This window comes from Aulonocara stuartgranti (assembly GCF_965226115.1).
Source record: "Aulonocara stuartgranti genome assembly, chromosome: 18".
NCBI lineage: Eukaryota > Metazoa > Chordata > Actinopteri > Cichliformes > Cichlidae > Aulonocara > Aulonocara stuartgranti.
Window position 1 is genome coordinate 5,627,991 of NC_138954.1, and position 22,024 is coordinate 5,650,014.

The 22,024-nt window shown below is 40.4% G+C and overlaps 1 protein-coding gene across 2 annotated transcripts in view; it reads left to right on the forward strand.

The window, feature by feature from the left end:
- Positions 1 to 22,024, forward strand: part of LOC309694497 (double-stranded RNA-specific editase B2-like) — a 36,532-nt gene that overhangs the window by 8,504 nt on the left and 6,004 nt on the right. Inside the window, exons 2-6 of one of the 2 annotated variants that reach the window (XM_082514630.1) lie at positions 9,447 to 9,533; positions 12,859 to 13,808; positions 18,376 to 18,493; positions 19,890 to 20,058; positions 20,797 to 20,954. In XM_082514630.1, coding sequence (XP_082370756.1) covers positions 9,447 to 9,533; positions 12,859 to 13,808; positions 18,376 to 18,493; positions 19,890 to 20,058; positions 20,797 to 20,954 — 1,482 coding nt within the window. The remainder of the gene's footprint in view (positions 1 to 9,446; positions 9,534 to 12,858; positions 13,809 to 18,375; positions 18,494 to 19,889; positions 20,059 to 20,796; positions 20,955 to 22,024) is intronic. The other variant, XM_082514631.1, reaches the window with a different exon arrangement.

Below are 22,024 nucleotides of genomic sequence, written 5' to 3' on the forward strand. Positions count from 1 at the left end.
TTTCTGCTCTTCTTGACTGCCTCAATATCATCAGTGAAAATATGCAGAAAGGGTCCAAAAGCATTTTATCTGGATTTTGTAGATGTGTTTATCATTTTTAATGGAGATTTGACGCTTGGTGTACTCACCAGGATTTCTTAAATTCGAGTGAGAAGGATGAGATCAAGAACCAGTCAGAAAATTCCCAAACCAAAGAACTGTGAGGTACTGGACTGACACACACACACATATACCTTCAGACACCAAGTGACTTTTTGCACAATACTCAGTGTTTTGCACATTTCTGTTGCACTGTTGTGTCTGTATCGCTCTGTTCTGTCTGGTGTTGCACTCTCTTTGTTTTGATTTTTTGCAATTTTTGCACACTTGCACTTTATCTAGTCCTGTGTTGATTGTTTGTTATATGTCATATGTAGCACCATGGTCTTGGAGGAACGTTGTGTTGTTTCACTGTGTGCTGTACCGCTGCACATGGTTGGAATGATAATAAAGCCACTTGACTTGACTTGACTAATGAAGCTAACACAGAGCAGTCTGGATACAACTGTAACTGTGTGTGTTTAATTCTTTTAGGGGGTAAAAGTAAAGACATTACTTTTACTGCAGAAGCCACAAAATGTTAATGCCCCAAAACCCAGTTTTTATTGTTTCTGTCATGAGTCTTATTTGAACAAATGTCAGAGCAATAGCATCAAGAAACAGCTACAGTTTATTTTCCTTAAAAAATTAATTCAACTTTATATTTTCATATTTTTCACCTGGTTCTCCGTCACCTGCAGTGACTCCATGTCTCACCCACAGTGGGCCTCGCCCCACAGTTGGAGAACCACAAAGTTAATCACAGTGGTGCACATCCCAAAAAGTTGATTCTGTTCATCTGGATGTAGCGTTTGCAGTGGGAGAAACGTTTCATCGCTCATCCAAGTGACTTCTTCAGTCTCAGCTGACTGCAGGTTTCCCCAATCTTATAAACAGTACAGTTGCACAATGACTGAAACCAGCCCACTGAATGAACAATGGGCTGTGAGGTCCGCTGCTTGATTATTAATATGCAAACTGTCATGACCATTGATCAATAGCCATGAGTACCATTCACAGAGTTCACAGCTGCAAGATGGTGAAAGATGTACCCTTAGGCCCCCTCATCAGTTCAGAGATGGTCTTTTACATAGATGGTCTTGGATTTATTTACCTGGATGATTGAGCACACATCAAGACACAGTGGTGCACTTTTTTTTTCAAAATGTGAAAACTGGTAGTTTTACATCTAATAATACCAAAAGTTTTCATTGCATTTTTAACTATTTAAAATAATTTACTGAGGAGGAAACACTGTATCTTCACCCCTTTGTTCCCACAAGGAAGCCTCAAATGGTTATTCTGATTTGACAACATATTTTTATTTGGGACCAGTTAGATTTTAGATTTCTTAGTTGATGTGACAAGACAACACATACTGTGTCTGAACCACAGCTTCCCACTACCTCATGGGTACGTGGGTTAATCTGGACATGGTGCCAAAAAGAAGCGCTTCGCTGTGAGCAGGATTTGAACCTGCGCGGGAAGATCCCATTGGATTTCAAGTCCAACACCTTAACCACTCGGCCATCACAGCTGCTTCCTTTTGCTTCTTTGCTTTAGTTTTTGCATGTATTGTGACACCACCAACTAAATCATTTCCACTGATTTCTGCAGTGAATTTTTTCACTTGTCTCTTTGCATTGTCTCCACCTGAATCTCACCTTTTTCACAGCACAGCTTAGGTTTGCAAAGCTGCATTTAAACAAACCACCTAACCCTTTTGCACAGACAATGTGCAATACTGTGCTAGACCTTGGAGGGGTGATGATCTGGACTTGCAGTTTTTGAGGCAAACATGAACTCTTCTGTATACCAAAGTCACATGAGAAGCCATCTGTCTGACAGTCAAAACGTGGCCAAAATTGAGTCATGCAACAGCATAATGATCACAAGCACAGCAGCAAATCTGCAACAGAATGGCTGAAAAAAGAAAGAAGGTGCTGCACTGACTGAGTAAAAGTCCAGACCAGTGGTGCAACCTTAAGCAAGTAGTGCACCAACAGCCATACTTGTCAAAAAGATCTTTGGCTTTAAGTTCAGGCATCTACAAATACAGCCTGAAAAGATTGTGATGATATGTTTGGTCGTGGTTATATCTACTAACGACCCAATCAAAACGCAGCGTGAGACATGCTGATTAAGACGTAGCTCATTTGGATAATGATGATGATGTGTAATATCATCAAACGTCTAGTTTCCAATTCTGTATCCATCAAACGTAACGTCCTACAGGTTTTTAGATCGACGTCGCACACTGAAGTGAAATCGCAGTGTGCTCGAGCCTTCAGAGGCAGATGGCTGTTTAACCCTGTGACGAACTGTACAGAGACTTTGACCACAGTGACTCACCTGCTGGTGGACAACAGCGCCGTGCTACGTTTGTCATTCACTTTGGTGCGTTAATCGCTGTTTTTCTGTAACTTTGTAGGAGTATGTGTGGGACGTGTGTTTGTGTGCATCTGTGTGAACAGCGCGCGTTGTGTGCAAATGTTTAGCTCATTGGAACATGCTGTCAGCAGTTTGCTCTCTCAGCCCGCCCACACGTGAACGGAGAGCTGATCAAAGCTGGAGGCGTTATCACAGCAGATTTTCCTCACAGGTAGATAAAAAGGATTTTTTTCTACTTTGAAAATCTAATTTTTTCTCAACTCTATAGTGTTTCTTCTTGTAATGAGCAATGAATTAGGTCATGTTTGAGCCCAGCTCTACTGTGCACACCTTCTCTTATCTCCTATAAACAAACTCTAAAATGAACATTGGTGGGATTTTAAGGAGGAGCATTTTGAAATCCATTTCATCGTTCAAAGACGCAAACAGTCTCTTTCCATCTTAAGAAACATAGAAAGAGACATCAAAACTAATCTTAGGCAACACTGGAATCTGTAGAAGCGCTCTTTTTCTACTGGATAATAAAAGAACTGCAAACTCTTCAGCATTTTAAAGGACAGTGACAGTTATTACAACTTTAGCCCCAGCACCAAAACTCAAGACTGCGCTGCTTCGGTTAAAACATCTCATATTAAATTAAACTTCAGCCGGTACACTGAACCACTAAAACAAACTTTTCTGTTCACGAATGTAAGTAAATAACTTACTTACATTACAGTTACAGTTATTACAAATAACTTACTCAAATTATCATCTTAATCAAAAATAACAAAGTGCTTTTCTATTTTTTTTTTCTTTGTTTTGTGAAATAGTACATTTGATAATTCATGAATAACAACAATAATTAAATTTTACTATTAAAAATTACAGAAACATAAAAAATATATTGGTGATTACAATAATATAATTAATAAATACAGTATAATGATTAACATACTTTTGAAACAGCTTGCACATTTGATTGGTTACAAAGTCACATGTTGTCTCCATGCAGGTCCATTGATTTGGACCTACATTCCCTCACTGAGCTTCCAGTCCAGCGCCGTAACCTGCGCTTGAATGTTGCATGTAAAGGCAACTTGTGAGGAAATCTAAAAAAACAATGATATATGTCAGTTTATTTAACTGCTCCAATGTGACAAATGGCGCATGCAGTTGTAATGGATCATTACTTTAATGTCTGCTAGCAAAACACAGATGAAAGATAATACAGACTAGTTCTGCTGTTTAGAGTAAAAAATGAGGGTAGGACAGATAAATAGCATAAAGTGTGGGTGTAGCTTCTACCTTTTTTCTCTGGGACAGCTGATGCATTTATGGTCATAGTTTCAGGCCATACTGAATGAAAATGAAGTCAGGTTAGTAAAGTTTTATCATTCTGTAAGTCAGAAAGGAGGATTATCTGGTGAAAATGGTTGAGTCCAGGATTTTCTCTATTTTCACTCAGTGGTAGCATAGTTGATGAATGTAGGCTGTAGAGCCTGGACCAAAATCTTCAATGCACGACTGCTTTTTCTTTCCTTGCTGCATCAGGAGGACATCTGGAGGTCACATCGTGCAAACAAACTTCTACTGATGCAACTAAACTGGATTTTGTTAGAAGCTCACCATTTCATGCTGCATTCCTATCAGCCTAAAGGTCACCCATGCATTGCATGTATTGAAGGTGTCTCCACTACTGAAAAAACAACATCTTAAGTCAAAATTTCAAGTTTTTTCTCAAACCTTCCAGCTATTAACATGTTTTTTTCTGGAACACCTCATAATTGCACAGTGCTCACCGGTAATCATGGCTTTAGAAAGTGTTGCCTGTTATAAATATTATTATTTTAACTTTAGCCACTGGGAACAGGATTCAAACCCGTGCAGTGAAACCCAACAAAAGTTCAAGCCGGAAACCCTAACAGCAGAACAACCACAGCCCTGAAGTCCTGGCCAAGAATGGCATACTTACTGTCTCATAAAAGAAAGACCAGCCTTTTTTCCTCTTTTATATTTGTACTGAGGCTCATTAAAGACAATAAAGTATAAAAGTAAGAAAGGAGCAGGAGCTTTAATAAAATAAGAAAAAAATCTACTCTTACAAATTTCCTTCCTTATACCGAGTCAGTCGATAGGAAAATTAATCCAAAAAGTTTTCATATTTCTTTGCCCTTGAGAAAAGACAGTCCACATTACAAGTAAATGAAACCACTTGCCATTAATTATGCTTAGCAAATGAGATTATCCACAGCTGTCAGCCCACACACACAAACCGGACAGTGAGCGGGTGCTTCTTGCTTCCCCCCTGCCATGCCTAATTTCATTATTCTATTAAATAAGGTTCATTAACACCGGCTGAATGGAGAAACTTCCCTTCTTAAGCTTTGATAAACACAAGCAGTGTGCAATACGAAGCCACGCAAGCTTCCTGCTCTCTCTCTTTTTTTCCCTCTGCTGTTCTGCATCTTCCAGAACATTATGGCCTTTTGCGTGCAGGCAGCAATCATCTGAACGACTAACATCAGCATTTTCTTTTGCACTTTCTGCACCCACTGATGAATTTACCTCAAAGAATGCAAGGACAGAAAAACCTGTGGTGGCTGAGAGGCTAAAGCGAGGTACAGAAATCAGCTGGATTATAACACCGGTGATGTGCGGCCCCAATATTTGATAGGTCGACCTCAACACATCTGCATACCGGTATACAATGATATATACACTAAGGAATGTTTTGTGCACTTTTGTACAATCTATAGCGACTGACTCTCCTTTGGATCCAGCCTCAGGCGGCCACGAGAAGAACTGTGGGGTTGTCTTATTGTTGCTGCTCAAGTGCATTATCACTTTTTTATCACTTTGGTATGACTGCTCCTTTGTCTTCATGTAAAAAAATCATAGTTTGTACTGCAAACACTTTTTTGACATAATTAAGTTGGATGACAAAGACTTCCGTGCACCCCTACCCAGCACCAATCCCCTCCAGTTATTCACCAATTTGTTCTTTGCTACATGCACATGCTCTCTAAAATCTGCTCACCTGTTTTGCAAAGCTCAAGCTGCACAACACCATCGTGTAGATCTGTTCATGTAAAACTTTAGAGGTAGATTAAGCAGACAGTTTGTCACATTGCAACTTGGATAACCTCTATTTAAATCAAGTGGAAAGTCTACTATTTCATTCACAAATGGGTGTGAGTTAATGAAGGGCTTTGTGGACTAGCGAGGGTGTGTTTTTGTGTCTATATCAGAGGATGTCAAGTGAAAGATGATGAAAAACGTGAAAATGGCAGCAAGTGTGGGAAGACGCGAGAGCTCAGTAGATACGACACAAAGAAAAACAGTTATTAACTTCTTTTTTTGTCTGAAAATAAATGGTCCCATTAGCTGTGATGATGCAGGTCATTAAAACACCTCCAGCCTCCACCTGCCTTCAGAAGCACAGGACTCACATCATTACGTTCACATCCCATCTCACGGCTCTCATTCATATCATCCCACCACTTAATGGCATCACACGCCTAATATAACTGAAAGGTGGAAGGTTAATGCACAATAGTTTAGTGTGCACTCTTCATTATTCTAATGACTTTTAGTTTGCTTTGCAGTGCCCTCCAGAATCAGCAGTCACTTGGGGTAAAAATTAGGAAAATAAGCAGTAAAATTACCCACAAAGAAGTCAGAAAAGTTGCATATTTAATCTGACTCTAGCTTCTTTAATATTACTTTGTTCTCAAAAGAAATATCTCAGTTTAATGGTGAAATTGACACCACTTTTACTTGCATGGAGCACAACTAATTTCATATGATTCTCTGTAATTTGCAGCCATGTTCAGCTCATAATATTGGTTTTTAAAAAATAATTTTTCATTTCAGGAAGCCTTAAAAGTGAAAAATGGCATGTAATAAAACTGCAGACTAGTTTAATGTTGATCCATAATAGTTATAGTTTAACAGGAATTCATTAATAGCTTATGAACAGTATAATTGCTGCTGCTGCTCATATGTCAGTGTTTATGTGAATGTATTCTAACAAGAAATGCTACAAAATAAAAACTCTCAAATGGTACTTGTGCATCAGATAAATGGGAATAAATGGGGTCACTGGTTTGGGGACCAACAGGGATCAGCAGGTGATCTGTTATGGTGGGTTTTTTTCCTGAAGCCAAACTCCAAAAACAAAACAAGTGGAAGTTGTAGTGGAGATGGAGTAGAGAGGAAAGGGCTGCATATAGAAAGTAAGGTGTGAGAGCTTTACAGAGGATTGTGCATTTTAAAATCCATGTTGGAATCTGCCAGTAACCTGCCTCAGTACCACAAGCTCCTGTCAGGCATCCCCACTCTCCAAAATTGGGTACCAAGCCCCAAAAACAACTTGTTACGGCCGATGCCGGTGTGTTGTGGACCCAAAAGCACAGGAGGGAAAACTGAATCAAAGAAAAAATGAGCCGTTACTGTGGCCAATGAAACACATGAAAATAAGTAATAACATGTAACACACACATATATATATATATATATATATATATATATATATATATATATATATATATATATATATGTGTGTGTGTAAGGAGAAGAGGATGGATGGACATAAACGAAGGGAAAACACAATAAGTTTAAGAATTAAACTCCACATGCTGACGGGGTATAGCTATACCATTTTGGAAACGATTAATAACTGCAGTTACTGAAGACTCCCCCAAATGGCATGTGTGTGAGGGATATTGTAGATATAAGTTACCATGAGCGATAATAGCCACTAAAAGCAGAAATATCATTATATCCACCAGCAGTACAGATTATAAGATTGACAAAGAAAAAAAAAAAGGTTCACGGGGAAAAGTGCTCATTTACTATCCATCCATCCGTTTTCTTCCACTTATCCAAATTAGGGTCACAGGAGCCTATCCCAGCTGTCATGGGGCAACAGGTGAGGTACACACTGGACAGGTCAGCAGTCTGTCACAGGACTAACAGAGAGAGAGAGAGAAGCATTCACACTGATTTTCACACCTAATTTAGAATCACCATTTCAACTAACAAGCATGTCTGGACTGTGGGAGGAACCCAGAGCACCTGAAGAGAAGAACCACACAGACACAGGGAGCACATGTGAATCTTCTTCATGTGAGGCAACAGTGGTCACGACTGCACCGCTGTTACATCCCCACATATATGTATATAATGATATATAACTTTTTCACCATCTCCCAGATAGCACAGGACCATCATCCTTCTCAAACTAGACATTTGTGCCAGTTTTCCTTAAGTGTATATGGTAAGTCTGCACACTTTCCACTACACTTTGCAGCTGTGATGGCCGAGTGGTTAAGGCGTTGGACTTGAAATCCAATAGGGTCTCCCTGCGCAGGTTCAAACCCTGCTCACAGCGGCTCAATGATACCATGGGGTTTTTGCAAAATAACAGAGAGACTGGGTGTGCTGGTGATTTTGACCCTCAGTCTTAAAGCAGTTAATTGTCTGCACAGTCTGCAGGTGATAAAGTCTGCGTATGAGGAAGGAGGTGGCAGCTGACACTACAGTTGGAAATCCATACAGCAGAAATTTTTGTGCTGTCAGTTTTATTTAAGCTGTTTAAGTTTCAGATCACATAAAATTACCAGGTTTGGATTAGAAAGCTTAATTTCTTTATGCATGCAAAGAAATTAAGCTTTTTAAGTTAAGCCTTCTTCAGTCTCAGCTGACTGCAGGTTTCTCAACCTTATAAACAGCACATTTGCATAATGACTGAAACGAGCCCACTGAATGAACAATGGGCTGTGAGGTCCGTTGTTTGTGAGGTGACCGAAGAAGTCGCTTGGATGTGTATTGAAACATTTCTGAAAACATTACGTCCAGATTAACAGAATCACATTTTTGGGAAAAGCTTCATTCCTGTGGTTGGTTTCTTGATAATATTGTCCCATACTACCAGCAGTGACAAGGACAGAAGCAAAAATAAAAACAGCCGAAAAACCTTCAGGAGGAAAAGGGAGAGAGCAATGTTCGGTGGCCACCACCAGCAGAAATATTTATATTTTGGGGGGGGGTTTCTCGTGTTTTAGCCTAACTATTTGCCTAAAAATCTGTCACCAGTATTATATGAATCATGATAAAACACGCCTACCATGTTTTGGGTGCCTGCAACTGGTCCGTCGGGTTATTGTCTGACCAGAAACACTTCCCCTTGTGTTTTTTCCTATTTCCGTTGTCATTTTTCCCATATCCGTTGTGTTTTGTGTGATTTTTCTTATTGTTGGCGTTTTCTTAAATTGCAGTCCATTTGTCCTCTAAGGGCCACCGTAATTTTTTTTATCACCTTTTTCTTACTAGTTTCTTTATTTTCAAATCATCTTGAAAAAAGTAAGTGATTTCCAGGAAATGTTACTTTCAATATACCCTTATAAGTAAGAAAGGATGTGGGTGAATATGCTTGCCGTAATCTTATTCATTTTTACGTATTAATATAATTAATTTGGAAAACTGTCGTAGGGTAGAGGCTGGGTAAAACCTGGACACACGTGGGCAGCCTGTCAGTCGATCACACTTTGAGCCACTCGCCAGCCTTTGGAAAAGATTTTGTGCTCAGTTTAAAATCTCTGCGACTGGGTTAATAATACAAAGCTGTTCATTTAGTTTAAAGCCCATGATGCTTCTTGTGTGAAAGCCTCCGTCCTTATCACAGACACCTTTCAATTACCCCGGCTGGCTCTGAGCCACCTTTCTGTTTGTTTTCATTCAGTGGGAACTCTAATGGCGTTCATGGCTTCCTGCAGCAGATTTTCACTATCACCGTCTATGTGTTTACCTCAGTCCATTTAATTTCTTCTGCAGTTCAGGCCGAATATAAAACTAAGCATCAGAATCATTCAGAATCACAACACTGACTCGCTTCACAAACACAAAATGTCAGAGGACACACTGTATATTTCCATTTAGATGAAAATTTATATAAGATGAAAATGACCTCAAGTCTTTTTCATTGTGTTTTTCAGGATGCAGCAGCACGCCGTCAACCTTCATAAGCCCCATAAAACACTGGGATACTGAAGCATCATCAGCTGAGGATGCAGACAGTTCAAGTAAATGCCGTCCCTCCTCTTACTGCACACAACTTGCTCTACATCCATTATTTCAATGTGGTACATATCTAACATTTGAACTGCAGGCAGTTTATGTGGCTATTTTACAAACACAGATGTTGTATCAGCCTACATTACACTCTCAGCCATGTTAGCAGCATGCTGGCTTCATGGACTGCAGCATAAGCCTGTCGGTCATTAAACAAATGCATTGTTCCAAATTTCTCTTTATGAAATGTTCTGATATTAAAATGTTTGCAGACTTTGTTGGATGGACGAATCATTCCGTTGCACTGACTTTTTAGCACAAATGCTCATCCAAAGTAGGCCAGTGCAACCATTACCTACAGTCACAGGAATCCCAGTGACTCTTTTCCTGCCAAAAAATAATTTTGTGCCTCAGCAGCCATTACTGTGAGTGCAACAAATATAGTACGGTCAGTATGAATTATAATAATTTAAAGGGACCTAATATGCCCATTGCCACATCTCCATTTCCTTCGTCTCTAATAGAATAGCTTTGAATTAACAATACAAATTAATAATTATTTGTACTTTCTCGCTGGGCCCCTCAGTTCATCTTCTGTCTAAGCTGGTTTTATGTTGATTGGCTGCCCCTCATAACCACAAGATCTGAACAGCAGATAGGAGAGAGTTGAGAGCTGTGTTTCCAGAGATGCCTGTAGAAATATATGCTCTCATGTTGGCATCATGAAGAACCAGGAGTAACATAATGTCTGAATCTCAGTGTGTAGTCTGAAGCCTGAGCTCACAGGGACGTCTGTATGTATGCCGGGTTTATTATTTAAAAACTTTGGCCAATGGGACAATATGTGTGAGACTGCCACTTCAACCTCATCCTCTGCCTACTGGCAAGAATTTAGTTGGTACGATTTTTCATGATGCCAAAACAACAAATAGGTGGAAGTTCCTTTTGCTGGACGAGCTGTGGGGAAATTGCTGCAAACCACACCCACATATTCTGGTTGTTTCGAAAACTTTCTACATTTTGGGAAGATGTTATATCAAAGATAGAACAGACTATAGGCTTTAAATCAAAACAACGGTCCGTCATAACATTTTATTTAGGAGACTTACCCAAAGAATGAACAAGCAATGACAAATATCTCCTGAAGATTCTTACTGCTGCTGCAAAAAAAGCAAGTACTGGTAAGTGGCTCTGTACTGACCCCCTGTTCTGGGCGACTGGTTGAAGGTTGTTGAGGACATTCATAAAATGGAAAAACTTACCTTTTTGTTAAGGTTGCAAGCTAATACTTATACTAGAGCAGGGTGATATGACCAAAAATATTTATCACGATATACATTCGAAAATTTGCGATAACGATATAACTGACGATATAATTGACACTAGACAAAATACTTTACAACTCCTCAACTTTATTAGTGCAAAAAAAAAACCCCCAAAAAATCATTGTATTTTCACTTACACAAGCAGCTTTTTTAAGTGCATTAAAGTTATATAAAAAATTAACAGTGCAAATGCAAATTCCTCGCTGACAGTTTAACCAAAAGGCATTTCCAGTGGAAACTGGCCGACATATCCTCAGCATAACCATGTATAATATCCACAAAACTTAAAAAAAGGTTATACACACACAATATGGTAATATTATGTTGAAGCGCAGTACATATCACTCCCCGAGGCTCCTGCCTACGATAGCCGTAATGCTCCGACAATCCATCAAGCGGTGCAACAGATTTTCGGGCGCCGTGTAGCACATAAGATCGTTTCGAGGTCAGTAAACACCACCAGAATTCATACATAAGGCACACGGGATTATAAGGTGCACTGTCGACTTTCAGAAAAATCAAAGGATTGATTTTAAGTGTGCCGTATTTTCCAAAAAACACGGTAATAACGACGGCCCGCTAGCATGCTCTACCAAAAATAGTGCTTTGTTGTGTATCTGACAGATGAAAGCTAAACCAGTTCCCCACCACTGAAGTTGCAGCATTTTTACAAACCAATTCTGCTTCATCTGTTTCATTCAACAATCCGCTTTCGCTCTTCTCATTCTCCGTCGCCGCCATGTGCGTATGTAAACAAAGGCACTGCGCACGCGCGTTTTACCCATATTCTATCGCGATATTTCATTTTCTTATCGTTGCCCAAAATTACACCGGTATTACCGTGAACGGTATGATATAGCCCAGCCCTAACTTATACTACAAGATGGTACAAGTGGTTGAAATCTGTCCAAAATTAGTATGGGTTCCTTTTTTTTCCTGTTTGCGCCTCCTCACTATATACACTTCTGTATGCCTCTCCTAGGGTGCTCATACATCTGTAGACGTGTTGTCAATTCATGAATACAATGTTATGTTTTCACTGCCAGAACAGCTTTGTAGAAAAAGCTGTGATTTTCAGTCGACTGCTTGTTTTGTTGTTGTTGTTGTTGGGCTTTTTTTGTTGTTGTTGTTTTCCCTTTTTTTTTGTTCTGAAAAAAAAAGTAAAGCCTTTATTAAAAGCTTAGTCATAAAAAAAATGTGGCCATGTTTAATGTGAGCTTTCAGAAATATAACAATATAAACATGACAGAAGACGTAAAGTACAAACTCTGGCTTTACACAGATGATTGCACAACAATCATTTGCTGACACAAACTCTTTATGTACCTGAATGGTTTAAGTACACCCATGACTTAAGTACATGGAGACACAATGGATGTGTGCACTTCAGATTTAGTCTCTGTTTAGACTTTATTGGAAATGTTAGCATGCTAACAAACTAAACTAAAATGGTAACTAGGTAGCTTAAAAAAAATCTTACGCCTGGTAAATATTAGCGTATTTGGCATTAACTGTCCTTTCCATGGACAGATGAAACCAAAGTGGAGATGTTTGAGTTCCGGATTTGGCATGAACCACAAAAACTATATCAGCACAAACAACAAGTGGCGAAGGAGGGATGATTTGGGATACAAGCTGAAAAATAAAAGAATCATTGTGTTGCAATGGCCGAGTCAAAGTCCTCAACCTGACTGAAAGGTTGTCACGGGACCTTAAAAGAGCTGTGCATTAATGAATGTCCAAAAACCTCAATGAACTGATGCAACGCTTTAAAGAAGAGTTGACCAAATCACCTCAACATCGATGTGAGAGACTGATGAAGTCTCAGAAAACAAGTTATTCCCTCAAAAGTTGGTCCTATGAGCTTTTGAATCATAGGGTTTACTTGGCTTAGTTTTAGAGTCCAGTTAAAATGTTTTAATCATGCGGCTGTGCGAGAATGCTGATGATTTTCATGTACAATAAAGCAGGACAGGATTTCTCACTGCGAACACTTTGATCTCGTAAACAGGTACCAGCAGTTTGGAGGTGAAGGAGAATCAGGATGACAAATGCCAGGTGGAGCGTGACCTCCTTAGAAAGTATCACCCATCAACTTTTTGCACAACTTTCCCCAGAAATGGACAAAGAGCTTTGAAGAGGAAGCAGCCGCTGGTGGACGGAAAAGACCAGCTGCTCTACCAAAGCCACTCGACCTGTAAAAGAGCAGCTTGGGGTGCGACTCAGAAGAACGCACTGGTGCACCTGAATGAGCTACGACCAGGCCTGCAGTATGATATCACATCAAAGACTGGCCCGCTGCACGCACCGGTGTTTTCTGTAGCCGTGGAGGTAAACGGCTTCCACTTCGAGGGCCGAGGACCAACTAAAAAACAGGCCAAGATGAGGGCTGCAGAGCAGGCTCTCCAGTCATTCATTCAGTTCCCAAACGCCTCCCAGGCTCATGCCACCATGGGGAACTTCACCAGCACACCTGTGGACTTCACAGCAGATAAAGTGGATATTCCCAATGGATTTTTCAAAGAGTTTGAGCCGTCGGTGCTTCGGAACTGTGATCTACTCCACTGCAACGCAGCAAAAAAGGAGGTCTTCTCCAGCATTTACAACCACAGAAGACTTGTTCGTCTAACACTGGACTTGGTGTCCTCTACAAATCCAAAAAGACGAGCAGTCACCACCTCACTGTTAGAGGACCTCAGTCCAGTAGCACTGCTCAATGAGCTGCGACCGGGGCTCAGGTACATGTGCCTGACTGAGAGAGTTCCTGGCAGGCCGATGAAGACTTTTGTTATGGTGGTCAGGTTGGAGGGGCGGGTGTTTGAAGGGTGTGCCCCCAGTAAAAGACTGGCCAAGGCCAGAGCAGCAGCAACTGCCCTACAGTCTCTTTACAACATAAGTCTGGGACCAGAGAGGACCTTCATGGGCCTGCAGGACAGCAGGGCCAAAAATCAGCTACCTCAGGTGAGTATTTTACCTCTACTCTCCTTTTATAAGTGTAGTAATAAAAAAGGAGTTGTATATGGAAAGAAGTGGGGGAATAGTTTCACTCAGGTCATCTGTAATGAGTAAATAAACAAATTTTAATGAGTTGATTTTCGAAAACATGTCCTGCTTACATGGATGAAAAACTGTATTGAGCTTCGAGTCACCTACCTGAGCAGACCCAAAAAGGATCGGGGAGCACGTGGACCCGAGCCCCAGCTAAAAGTCAGTCAGTCATCAATCAGTGGGTGGCTGTGGCTACAATGTAGCTTACCATCACCAGTGTGTGAATGTGTGGGTGACTGGATGTGTAAAGCGCTTTGGGGTCCTTAGGGACTAGTAAAGCGCTATACTTACCATTTACCATTTAAACAGCAATAAAAATGCAAAGAGATGCAAAATGACCAGGTAAAAGTTAAAAAAGACTCCAATAGGCAAACATGAGCACTGTGGCTATCACAATATACATGAATTTACATCTTTCTGTCCCATGCATGACTGCATGACTGCTCATAACCGGTTATGTAGTCTTCTCATTGGAGTTTTTATATAATATTACATATCCCATACATACATACAGCACCTCATATGTGCCCATGATGATATCTGATTTCATTCAGTGTTAAAGGCAATAGATGTTCAGGTGTTGTTGCAAACGCATTGGTCGCATCTCTTTTCCCACCATGTGGCATTGGCTAAGGCCCCCCTAGCCCTTACCTTTATATCACCTGTCATTCCGAATAATAAAATAATGTAAAATGTTGAAAATACAAAGACATCACACTCTCTAAATCTGCCTTTTTCCTCACCTTTCCGGTGATCTTTGTTGATTAGACACAAATGCAGATAAAAACTGAAGCAGACTGGCATGAAAATAATAACTGAATAGTAACTGAAATTATTATTTTTTAAAGAAAACACAGGATTTTGAAGGTAAAGAGATAAACTGACAAAAACTGGGAGCAAATCAAGATGCAGCATCCAAAGCTGAAAAATGAAGCCAATGCAGATGTGCCCAAAACTGCAGCTCCTCTAGGGAATCCAAAAGGAGAGTCAATCCAATCAGATAACGAGGGCGGAAAAAGGGGGACTGCAAACAAAACACATATACAATAAACAGCAATTTCTCTGTTCTTACGTCTCTGTGTGCAGATTTCTCCAACCCTGATCATAATAACATAAAACCAGTATTGATCTGGTGTTGTTTACAGTTGTGCAACACTTGTTTGTGTCTTTGTTTCACAACAGTACCAAGATGTGACACGTTTCACTTTCCCCATTACAACAAGCAAGAGAAAACACGAGGGAAGTGGAAACACCAGGGTAACAAGGCACAGCTGAAAGTAATTAAGACAGTAACAAAGGAAGTCAACCCAACGGAAAAGCACAAGAGACAAATGACTAACCATGTAATCATGAGGATGAAGACAACAAGAGACGACTGGGGTGGGAAGAAAAACCAAAACACATGAAACCAAATACCAACAAACCAGCAAGGCACAAAACCCGAATCCTTAAAACATAAAGTCCTGTTAAAATCACTAAACATAACTTCTAAACTGAGATCCTGAATGAGGAAAACCACAGTGACAGAAACACACATGACATGAAAAAGGAAAACATCACATCAAAGATGGAGTTAGAAGATGGTCAGAGACAACAAAGCTGTCCCCCAGATGTTTGTTCTGTGCCCACCATTTTTATATTGAGGTGACTAAACGTTAACAAACTGCAACATCGTTCTCCTCTTACATCCTGTGGGTCCTCACTTTGAAACTGTCAGCTTCAAGTCGTGACACTGAATTTCTCCCTCTTCTCTTTAGCATTTGCCATTGTTCAAAGCAGTCTGGATAAATGGGTGTGAGGTGCACCGTATGCTACCAAATGGAGTGTGCTGCACATCAGCATGGCCATCATGTCCTGAGGCCTGAGAGCTGGATGGTGTCCTGCACACTCCTCTGCAGCATCTAAACAGCTTCATTATGTCTCAGAGCCGCGGAGAATTGTCCCCGACGTCTTTTACTGTCGTGCTGCCGTGTTTTATGAATACAAGGCGACTCGTCTCCTCGGATCGACTCCGGGGAGATGAAGGGAGTGACTGGGCATAAACCCTTTTACACAGTTGTTGAAATATGCAAATGATAATGGAGAAAGACAGACATGTACATACTTCATTGAAGCCTGAGGGAGGTTTGATGAGAGGATCCACTGACGGGTGGGTGCAATGGCAACATTTTGGGTGAAAAAGGGGATTCAGATGCTTTGATTTTGAACAAAAAGCACTTTTACATGGCTGTATGCTGATACACCAATAAGTGAACAATTTGCCAAATCCTCCTCCTCCTCCTCTTTGTGTGGAATTTTTATTTCCCATCATTTAGCATCAGCCCTCCCTCCTTCGCTTCAATATGAGCTGTCTGTCAGACGGCGTGACGCATTAATGAACATTATTACAGCACATTAGGGATGAAGGAGGAGCGGCAGCGGAGCAAGGAGATAGAGGTGGAGCAGGAAGGCGGTGTGAAGAGCATAATAATCCAACAGATAATTGTTTAACACACTCATTACACACGACCTTGTGCCGCTGTCATCCAGAAAATGTTGAGCTTGAGAGTTTCACTCAAAATAAGCTCGCTCAGACCACAGAATAGTTTGAACCTTTAAAAGGTGGTCGTTGAGAACATGCTGGGTTAGCATTACTGGAAGTTTATATGGTTAGAAATATAAAAAAGACATTAAAGTGTGACACTTTCTTTTTAAAGGGGGCCTGTTCTTCTCCTTTCCAGTTCCCCAATACTTCTCCTTAGTTTCTAATAGCATAGCTTAGCATGATCCACTGGCTTTGATTCAGCAGCTCAGTTCATCCTCTTATCGTTGCTCTGACTGATCTGAGGAGTGTGGGTCATTATCAGCAGAGCTTTCACTTGACTTTATCAGACTGCTGTTTTCTTTCAGTTTATTGTTGCTTGATTGTCCATTAAAAGATTTTATTTAAAGGTTTATTCTCTGAGCTCTGAACGTCATCGTGAGCTTCAGCCAGATCTGATCCAATAAATATAGATTTTTTTGTTTGTTTTGAAAAAGCAGAGAAATTTACACAAGTTAGGTTTTTGGTTTTTTTTTTTTAGCTAACTGGTTATTTACTATTCCTACTGTGGGATGAATAAAGTATTCTCATTCTGATAAATTCCATAATAAAGTACACAAATCGGATCTTCAAATGTAAATCTTGCAACAGAAAAAATATTATTCTGAGTGTAAGTAACAAACTGTTTCCTAGTGATATTTCTAAAAACTCCACCTTTGGTAAAATCCAACATTCAAATCTTCCCACAACAGACTAGAATAAATATTTTAAAGTCCAGACAGTCAGTGGAAGTATAGTTTACCTCCAATCACATCTGAATTTACCATAATATGAATTATTAGCAGTTACTTCAAGGCTCAATTCAGACAGTCAAATATTTAATCTGCTGTCCCCAAACTGAGGGAACAGACTGATGTGCTGGGCAGTCTCTTATCCTGCAAATATTCAGCAGACGGTAAATAGAAGGACATTGAGCAGGGCTGCTGTTTAGTTTAAACCTCCTGTTGTTTTGATGCTGTTCCTTTACCTTACTGTAACCTCCAGGTGCCTCTCAAAAGAGTGACAGGCCTGAAATATCAAACAATAAGAGATATTTTGGGATTGTGACACCTCTTCCTTCGAAAACTGGGGGAGTTAATTGATAGAAAACTCTCGGCCATCGCTGACAAACTGTCGGATTTTCAGACGAGCTCATGCGCTCGTAGTGTTGGGGAATATGGCATTAACACAAGTTTACCCAGCCAACTTTTCAGACAAAGTGAAGGAGCATTAAAAACTGTTAATATCTGTGGGTATTTGATGAATAGAACAAGTTTTATCAACAAAAATGGTAAAAATACTGCAAAAATGTATGAATCACAAATCATTTATTCATTATATATAAAATAAAAAATACAGTTTTAACAGTCCCATAGTTATTTGATCATCTGCGCAACACTTCATCAGCTAAAGGTACTTTTTGTATTTACAAGCAAAACTAAACTAAAACTTTCGCCACTAGAGGGCAGAGTTTTCCCTTGAGTGTTTTACTGTAGCTGTTCATTGACATAATGAATCACAGCATGCAAAGTTATCCATTGCTGTGTGTGCTCTCTGGCTGGTGTATCCTTTCTTGTCATGCTGGGATGAGGACAGTTTCACTGTGTTTGCACAGATGTGGAGAACAGCTGCCTGAACAAACACATTTATTTGCTTTGTGCTACAGTTAGCGAGTTGTCACAATCTGGCCAATAGCCAGTGATAAAGAGGAAAGACAAGCACGGTAGACCACTTTATGTCACTAAAAGATTAAAAAAAAGGGTTTTAGTGCTTCCGTTGTAACAGTGTATTACATGGTTACATTCCTAAAGCTTAAAACAAAGACTAACAGGCAACAGTATCCTCTGAATAATGAAGCATCTCGTGATCTTCAACAAAAACACACTTTCAGTTTGTATCCTCTGTTTTCTTCTTCTGTAGTTCTTTGCAGAGTCAATCTTCCACTTGGTGAGAGAGAAATACACAGCGCTCGCAGACAGCTGTTCCTCTACCTCGCACGCCCGACACAAGGTGCTGGCAGGGATCGTGATGACCAGAGGTGAGTGCTGGCGGTATGATGGTCAAAAAGTATGACCGAATTCGACCATGAAGAAGAGGTCAGAGGTCCAAAGTAACGTGATCACATATCATTCCTTACATGCTGATCTGTTATCAGTAGAAAATGTTTTTGTAAAGCAATTCATTGAACTTTGGTATTTAGCCCAGTGAACAGCAGCATCATGTAATCTTTGTTGTCATTCATCACACTAGCGTGCTTTCTTCATCAGGTATCTTTGAAAAGAAAAGAGGCATGCACCCATAGGGCATCCTGTGTAGGCTTTGTTTTTCATTATCTGAAGGAGTCATACATCATCTACATTCGTACTTTACACACTCCCACTTAAGTCACAAAAAAGCACTTTGGGCTTTGCTCTTTTCTCTAATTTGTGCCTCGTCGTCTCCTCCATCCTCCAGCCTGAAATTAGTCTCTCTAAATTTAAAAGAACAAATTACAAGTCCAGAGTTATTCCTAAATTGTTCTTTATAACTGCTTCACATCTCCTCCTTAATTATTAAAGATCGTTAATTATTATAATATCTGATTTTATTTTACTTCTCTTCCACTTTTTAATTTTCTCTATCTCTTGCTTTTAAGCCCCGTCTGATGCCATTTCACCTTTATCCTTGTAAACATTTTATTTCTGTTTATTAGATTATAATTCGGTGATGGACTTCATACAAAGTGGTGTAGAATTAAGTGGGAGGGGTGTGTGTGTAGGTTATGTTGCTTTGCTGATGCTGTTGATGCTGATCAGCGACAGTCTGGTGCAAATATCTGAGACAGGGTGGGATTGTTAATGCAGAGACTATAGGAGCTTCACATCTATGACCTTAGGAGCTGTGATCTGACATGGCGAACACCCAGTGAGTTTAAAATATTGCTCTTTATTTCACAGAAATCCTGCATCATAGTGACACAGTTATCAGTCAGTCCTGGTTCTGTTCTCTGGCTCGCTTCATGTTATCGTTTCACTCGGCTTTTTGTCGTCTGAAATTTGACGCAGACGCAGCAGCGTCCGATCTTCTAACAGGATGTTTTGCCACTTGTCTGGGCTCATCATTTAAAGCAATCAAAGAGTCGCCCCGGATCAGAGGCGAGACAGCCCTGTGAATGTTTGATGAGGTCGGATAGAAGCACAACAGCCCCTCTTGGAGACGACGGAGTGATTGTTCAGTCATACATTTTTCATTAGCCCGTCTCAGCCTGTTAACGCTCCGGTTATGACCCGACACAGGCGGAGGGGAGGAAAAGAGGAAATGCCTCATTTTCCTGTTCCCTGAGTGAAATAAGATGGCCCGTTTCAGCGGCAGCATGCCAGAAGTCTCCTTCCATTAGAGCCAATCACAATCATCCTGCCTGTCAATTCCCACATGCTTCATTTCTCTCCCTCCAGGACTCGATCTTCGATCAGCACAGGTTGTGTCTCTGGCCACAGGGACGAAGTGCTTGGACTTGGGTGGTGTGAGCGACTGTGGCTGTACGCTCACCGACTGCCACGCTGAAGTCGTGAGTCGACGGGCGCTGGTTCGATTCCTGTACAGTCAGCTGGAGCTGCTCCTCTGGTATGATTAGCAGTCTCTGATTTTCTTTGTGGCCTTAAAGTGGTTGGTCAAATATCAGCGTTGGAGGGTTGGCTGAGTTAAATATGGCATTATAAATAAATCTCATCGTTCACAGATCTGAAGTGGAAATGACACCTATTCTGAAAACTTTGGATAGATTTTCTTATTAAGTATTTTTATTCATTTTCCAATAAAATGTTCATGTTTTTGATAGATGAGGCTTAACATTGTGTCCAGTTTTATGTGGATTTTGTCTTTTTGCACAGTTTTCTAAGACCTGGATTAAACCTAGTGCTGAACTAAGGCTTTAGTTTATAGGACGAGGGTTAATCCATATTACCTGGTGAATTAAACTACTGTGTGTCTGTCTCTGCCCACATCTGTGTCTTCGATGTGGGCTTGAGGTCAAAATACACAGGCCCTCTGATTACTGGTCATTTTTAAAAATGTATTTTGTTCAGTTTTGGGTGATATTTGCTATTAAACCTAGTTTAGCCTCTTTTTGTGTTACATTCGTGTTCATTTGCATTAGAAATGTTAAAAAATATTACTTTGTGTAAGTTTCTAGCTGTATTTTTCCATTAGAAATGTACATTTTTAAGTTTTTTCATTATTTATGTGTGCTGCTGTGTTATTTCACAAAAAAAAGATGAAATTGTTTTCGTCCTTTTTGCTCCTTGTTGTAAAATAGTGTTTTTGTTTTGTTGTTTTTCCTGTCTGATCGTTTCCTCTCTGAAGCAAGCCAGTGGACAGCGAGAATCAGTCGATCTTTATACCAAATAAAAACTGCGGTGATGGCTTCCGGCTGCGGGAGGGCGTCCACTTCCACATGTACGTCAGCTCGTCGCCGTGTGGAGACGCTCGACTCAACTGCCCCTACGAGACCACAGCTGCATGTGAGAGGAACACATTTAGATTGTTTAAGTAAAGCCTCTGCGCATCATTTGCAAAGCTTCTGACCACATCTTCTAAATCAGGGGTGCCCAATCCCGGTCCTCGAGAGCTACCGTCCTGCAGCTTTTAGATGCATCCCTACTCCAACACAGCTGAATCAAATGGTTTGATTACCTCTTCAGCATGCCATCGTGTTTGGCAAAGGCCTGATAACAAGCCATTCATTTGATTCAGCTGTGTTGGAGTAGGGATGCATCTAAAAGCTGCAGGATAGTAGCTCTCGAGGACTGGGATTGGGCAGCCCTGTTCTAAATACTCCCACGTTACACCTCTGCTGATCCAGTTGCACTGGCTCCCCATAAAATTCAGATTCCACTTCAAGATTTTGACTTTGAGATTCAGGGCTCTGCATAGACAAGCACCAACCTATGTCAGAGATCTTTTACATCAGTACATCCCCAGCAGGTCCCTGAGGTCGTGTGATCAGGGCTTCCTGGTCGTCCAACATACAAGGCTGAACTCAAAAGGCGATAGAGCGTTTGTAGCTGTGGCCCCCAGACTCTGGAACTCCCTTCCTTTAAGCCTGAGATCTGTGGACTCATTGGTTTCATTTAAAAAACAGCTAAAAACCATCTTTTTAAACTTGCTTTTGGTTGATTTCTGTTTTTCTGTTTTAGTTTTTCTGTGAAGCACTTTGTGATTTCTGTCTTGAAAGGTGCTATACAAATAAAATTGTACTTACTTAAGATTTTTATTATCGTTTTGATCCTACAGGAGCCCATTAAAGGTCCATTAAATCAATTTAAAAAGTGGAAAAACATGTGAAAATCATCTGGATGCTGATTCTGTTGCGTTATCAGATCTAAAGCATCCAGATCCGGGCTTCAGGAGACAGGAATGATGAACAAAAACTAGAAGAAAACTAAAAACACTTCAAAAGTCTCAAGCATAAAAGATCAAGGCTGAAAAACAACAGCACAGGGAAAATACAGGGAGTGGATAATTAGGAATAAATGCCATATGAACCAGAACTGCAGGCTGAAATGACAGCTGAACGAGCCCAGGTACACAA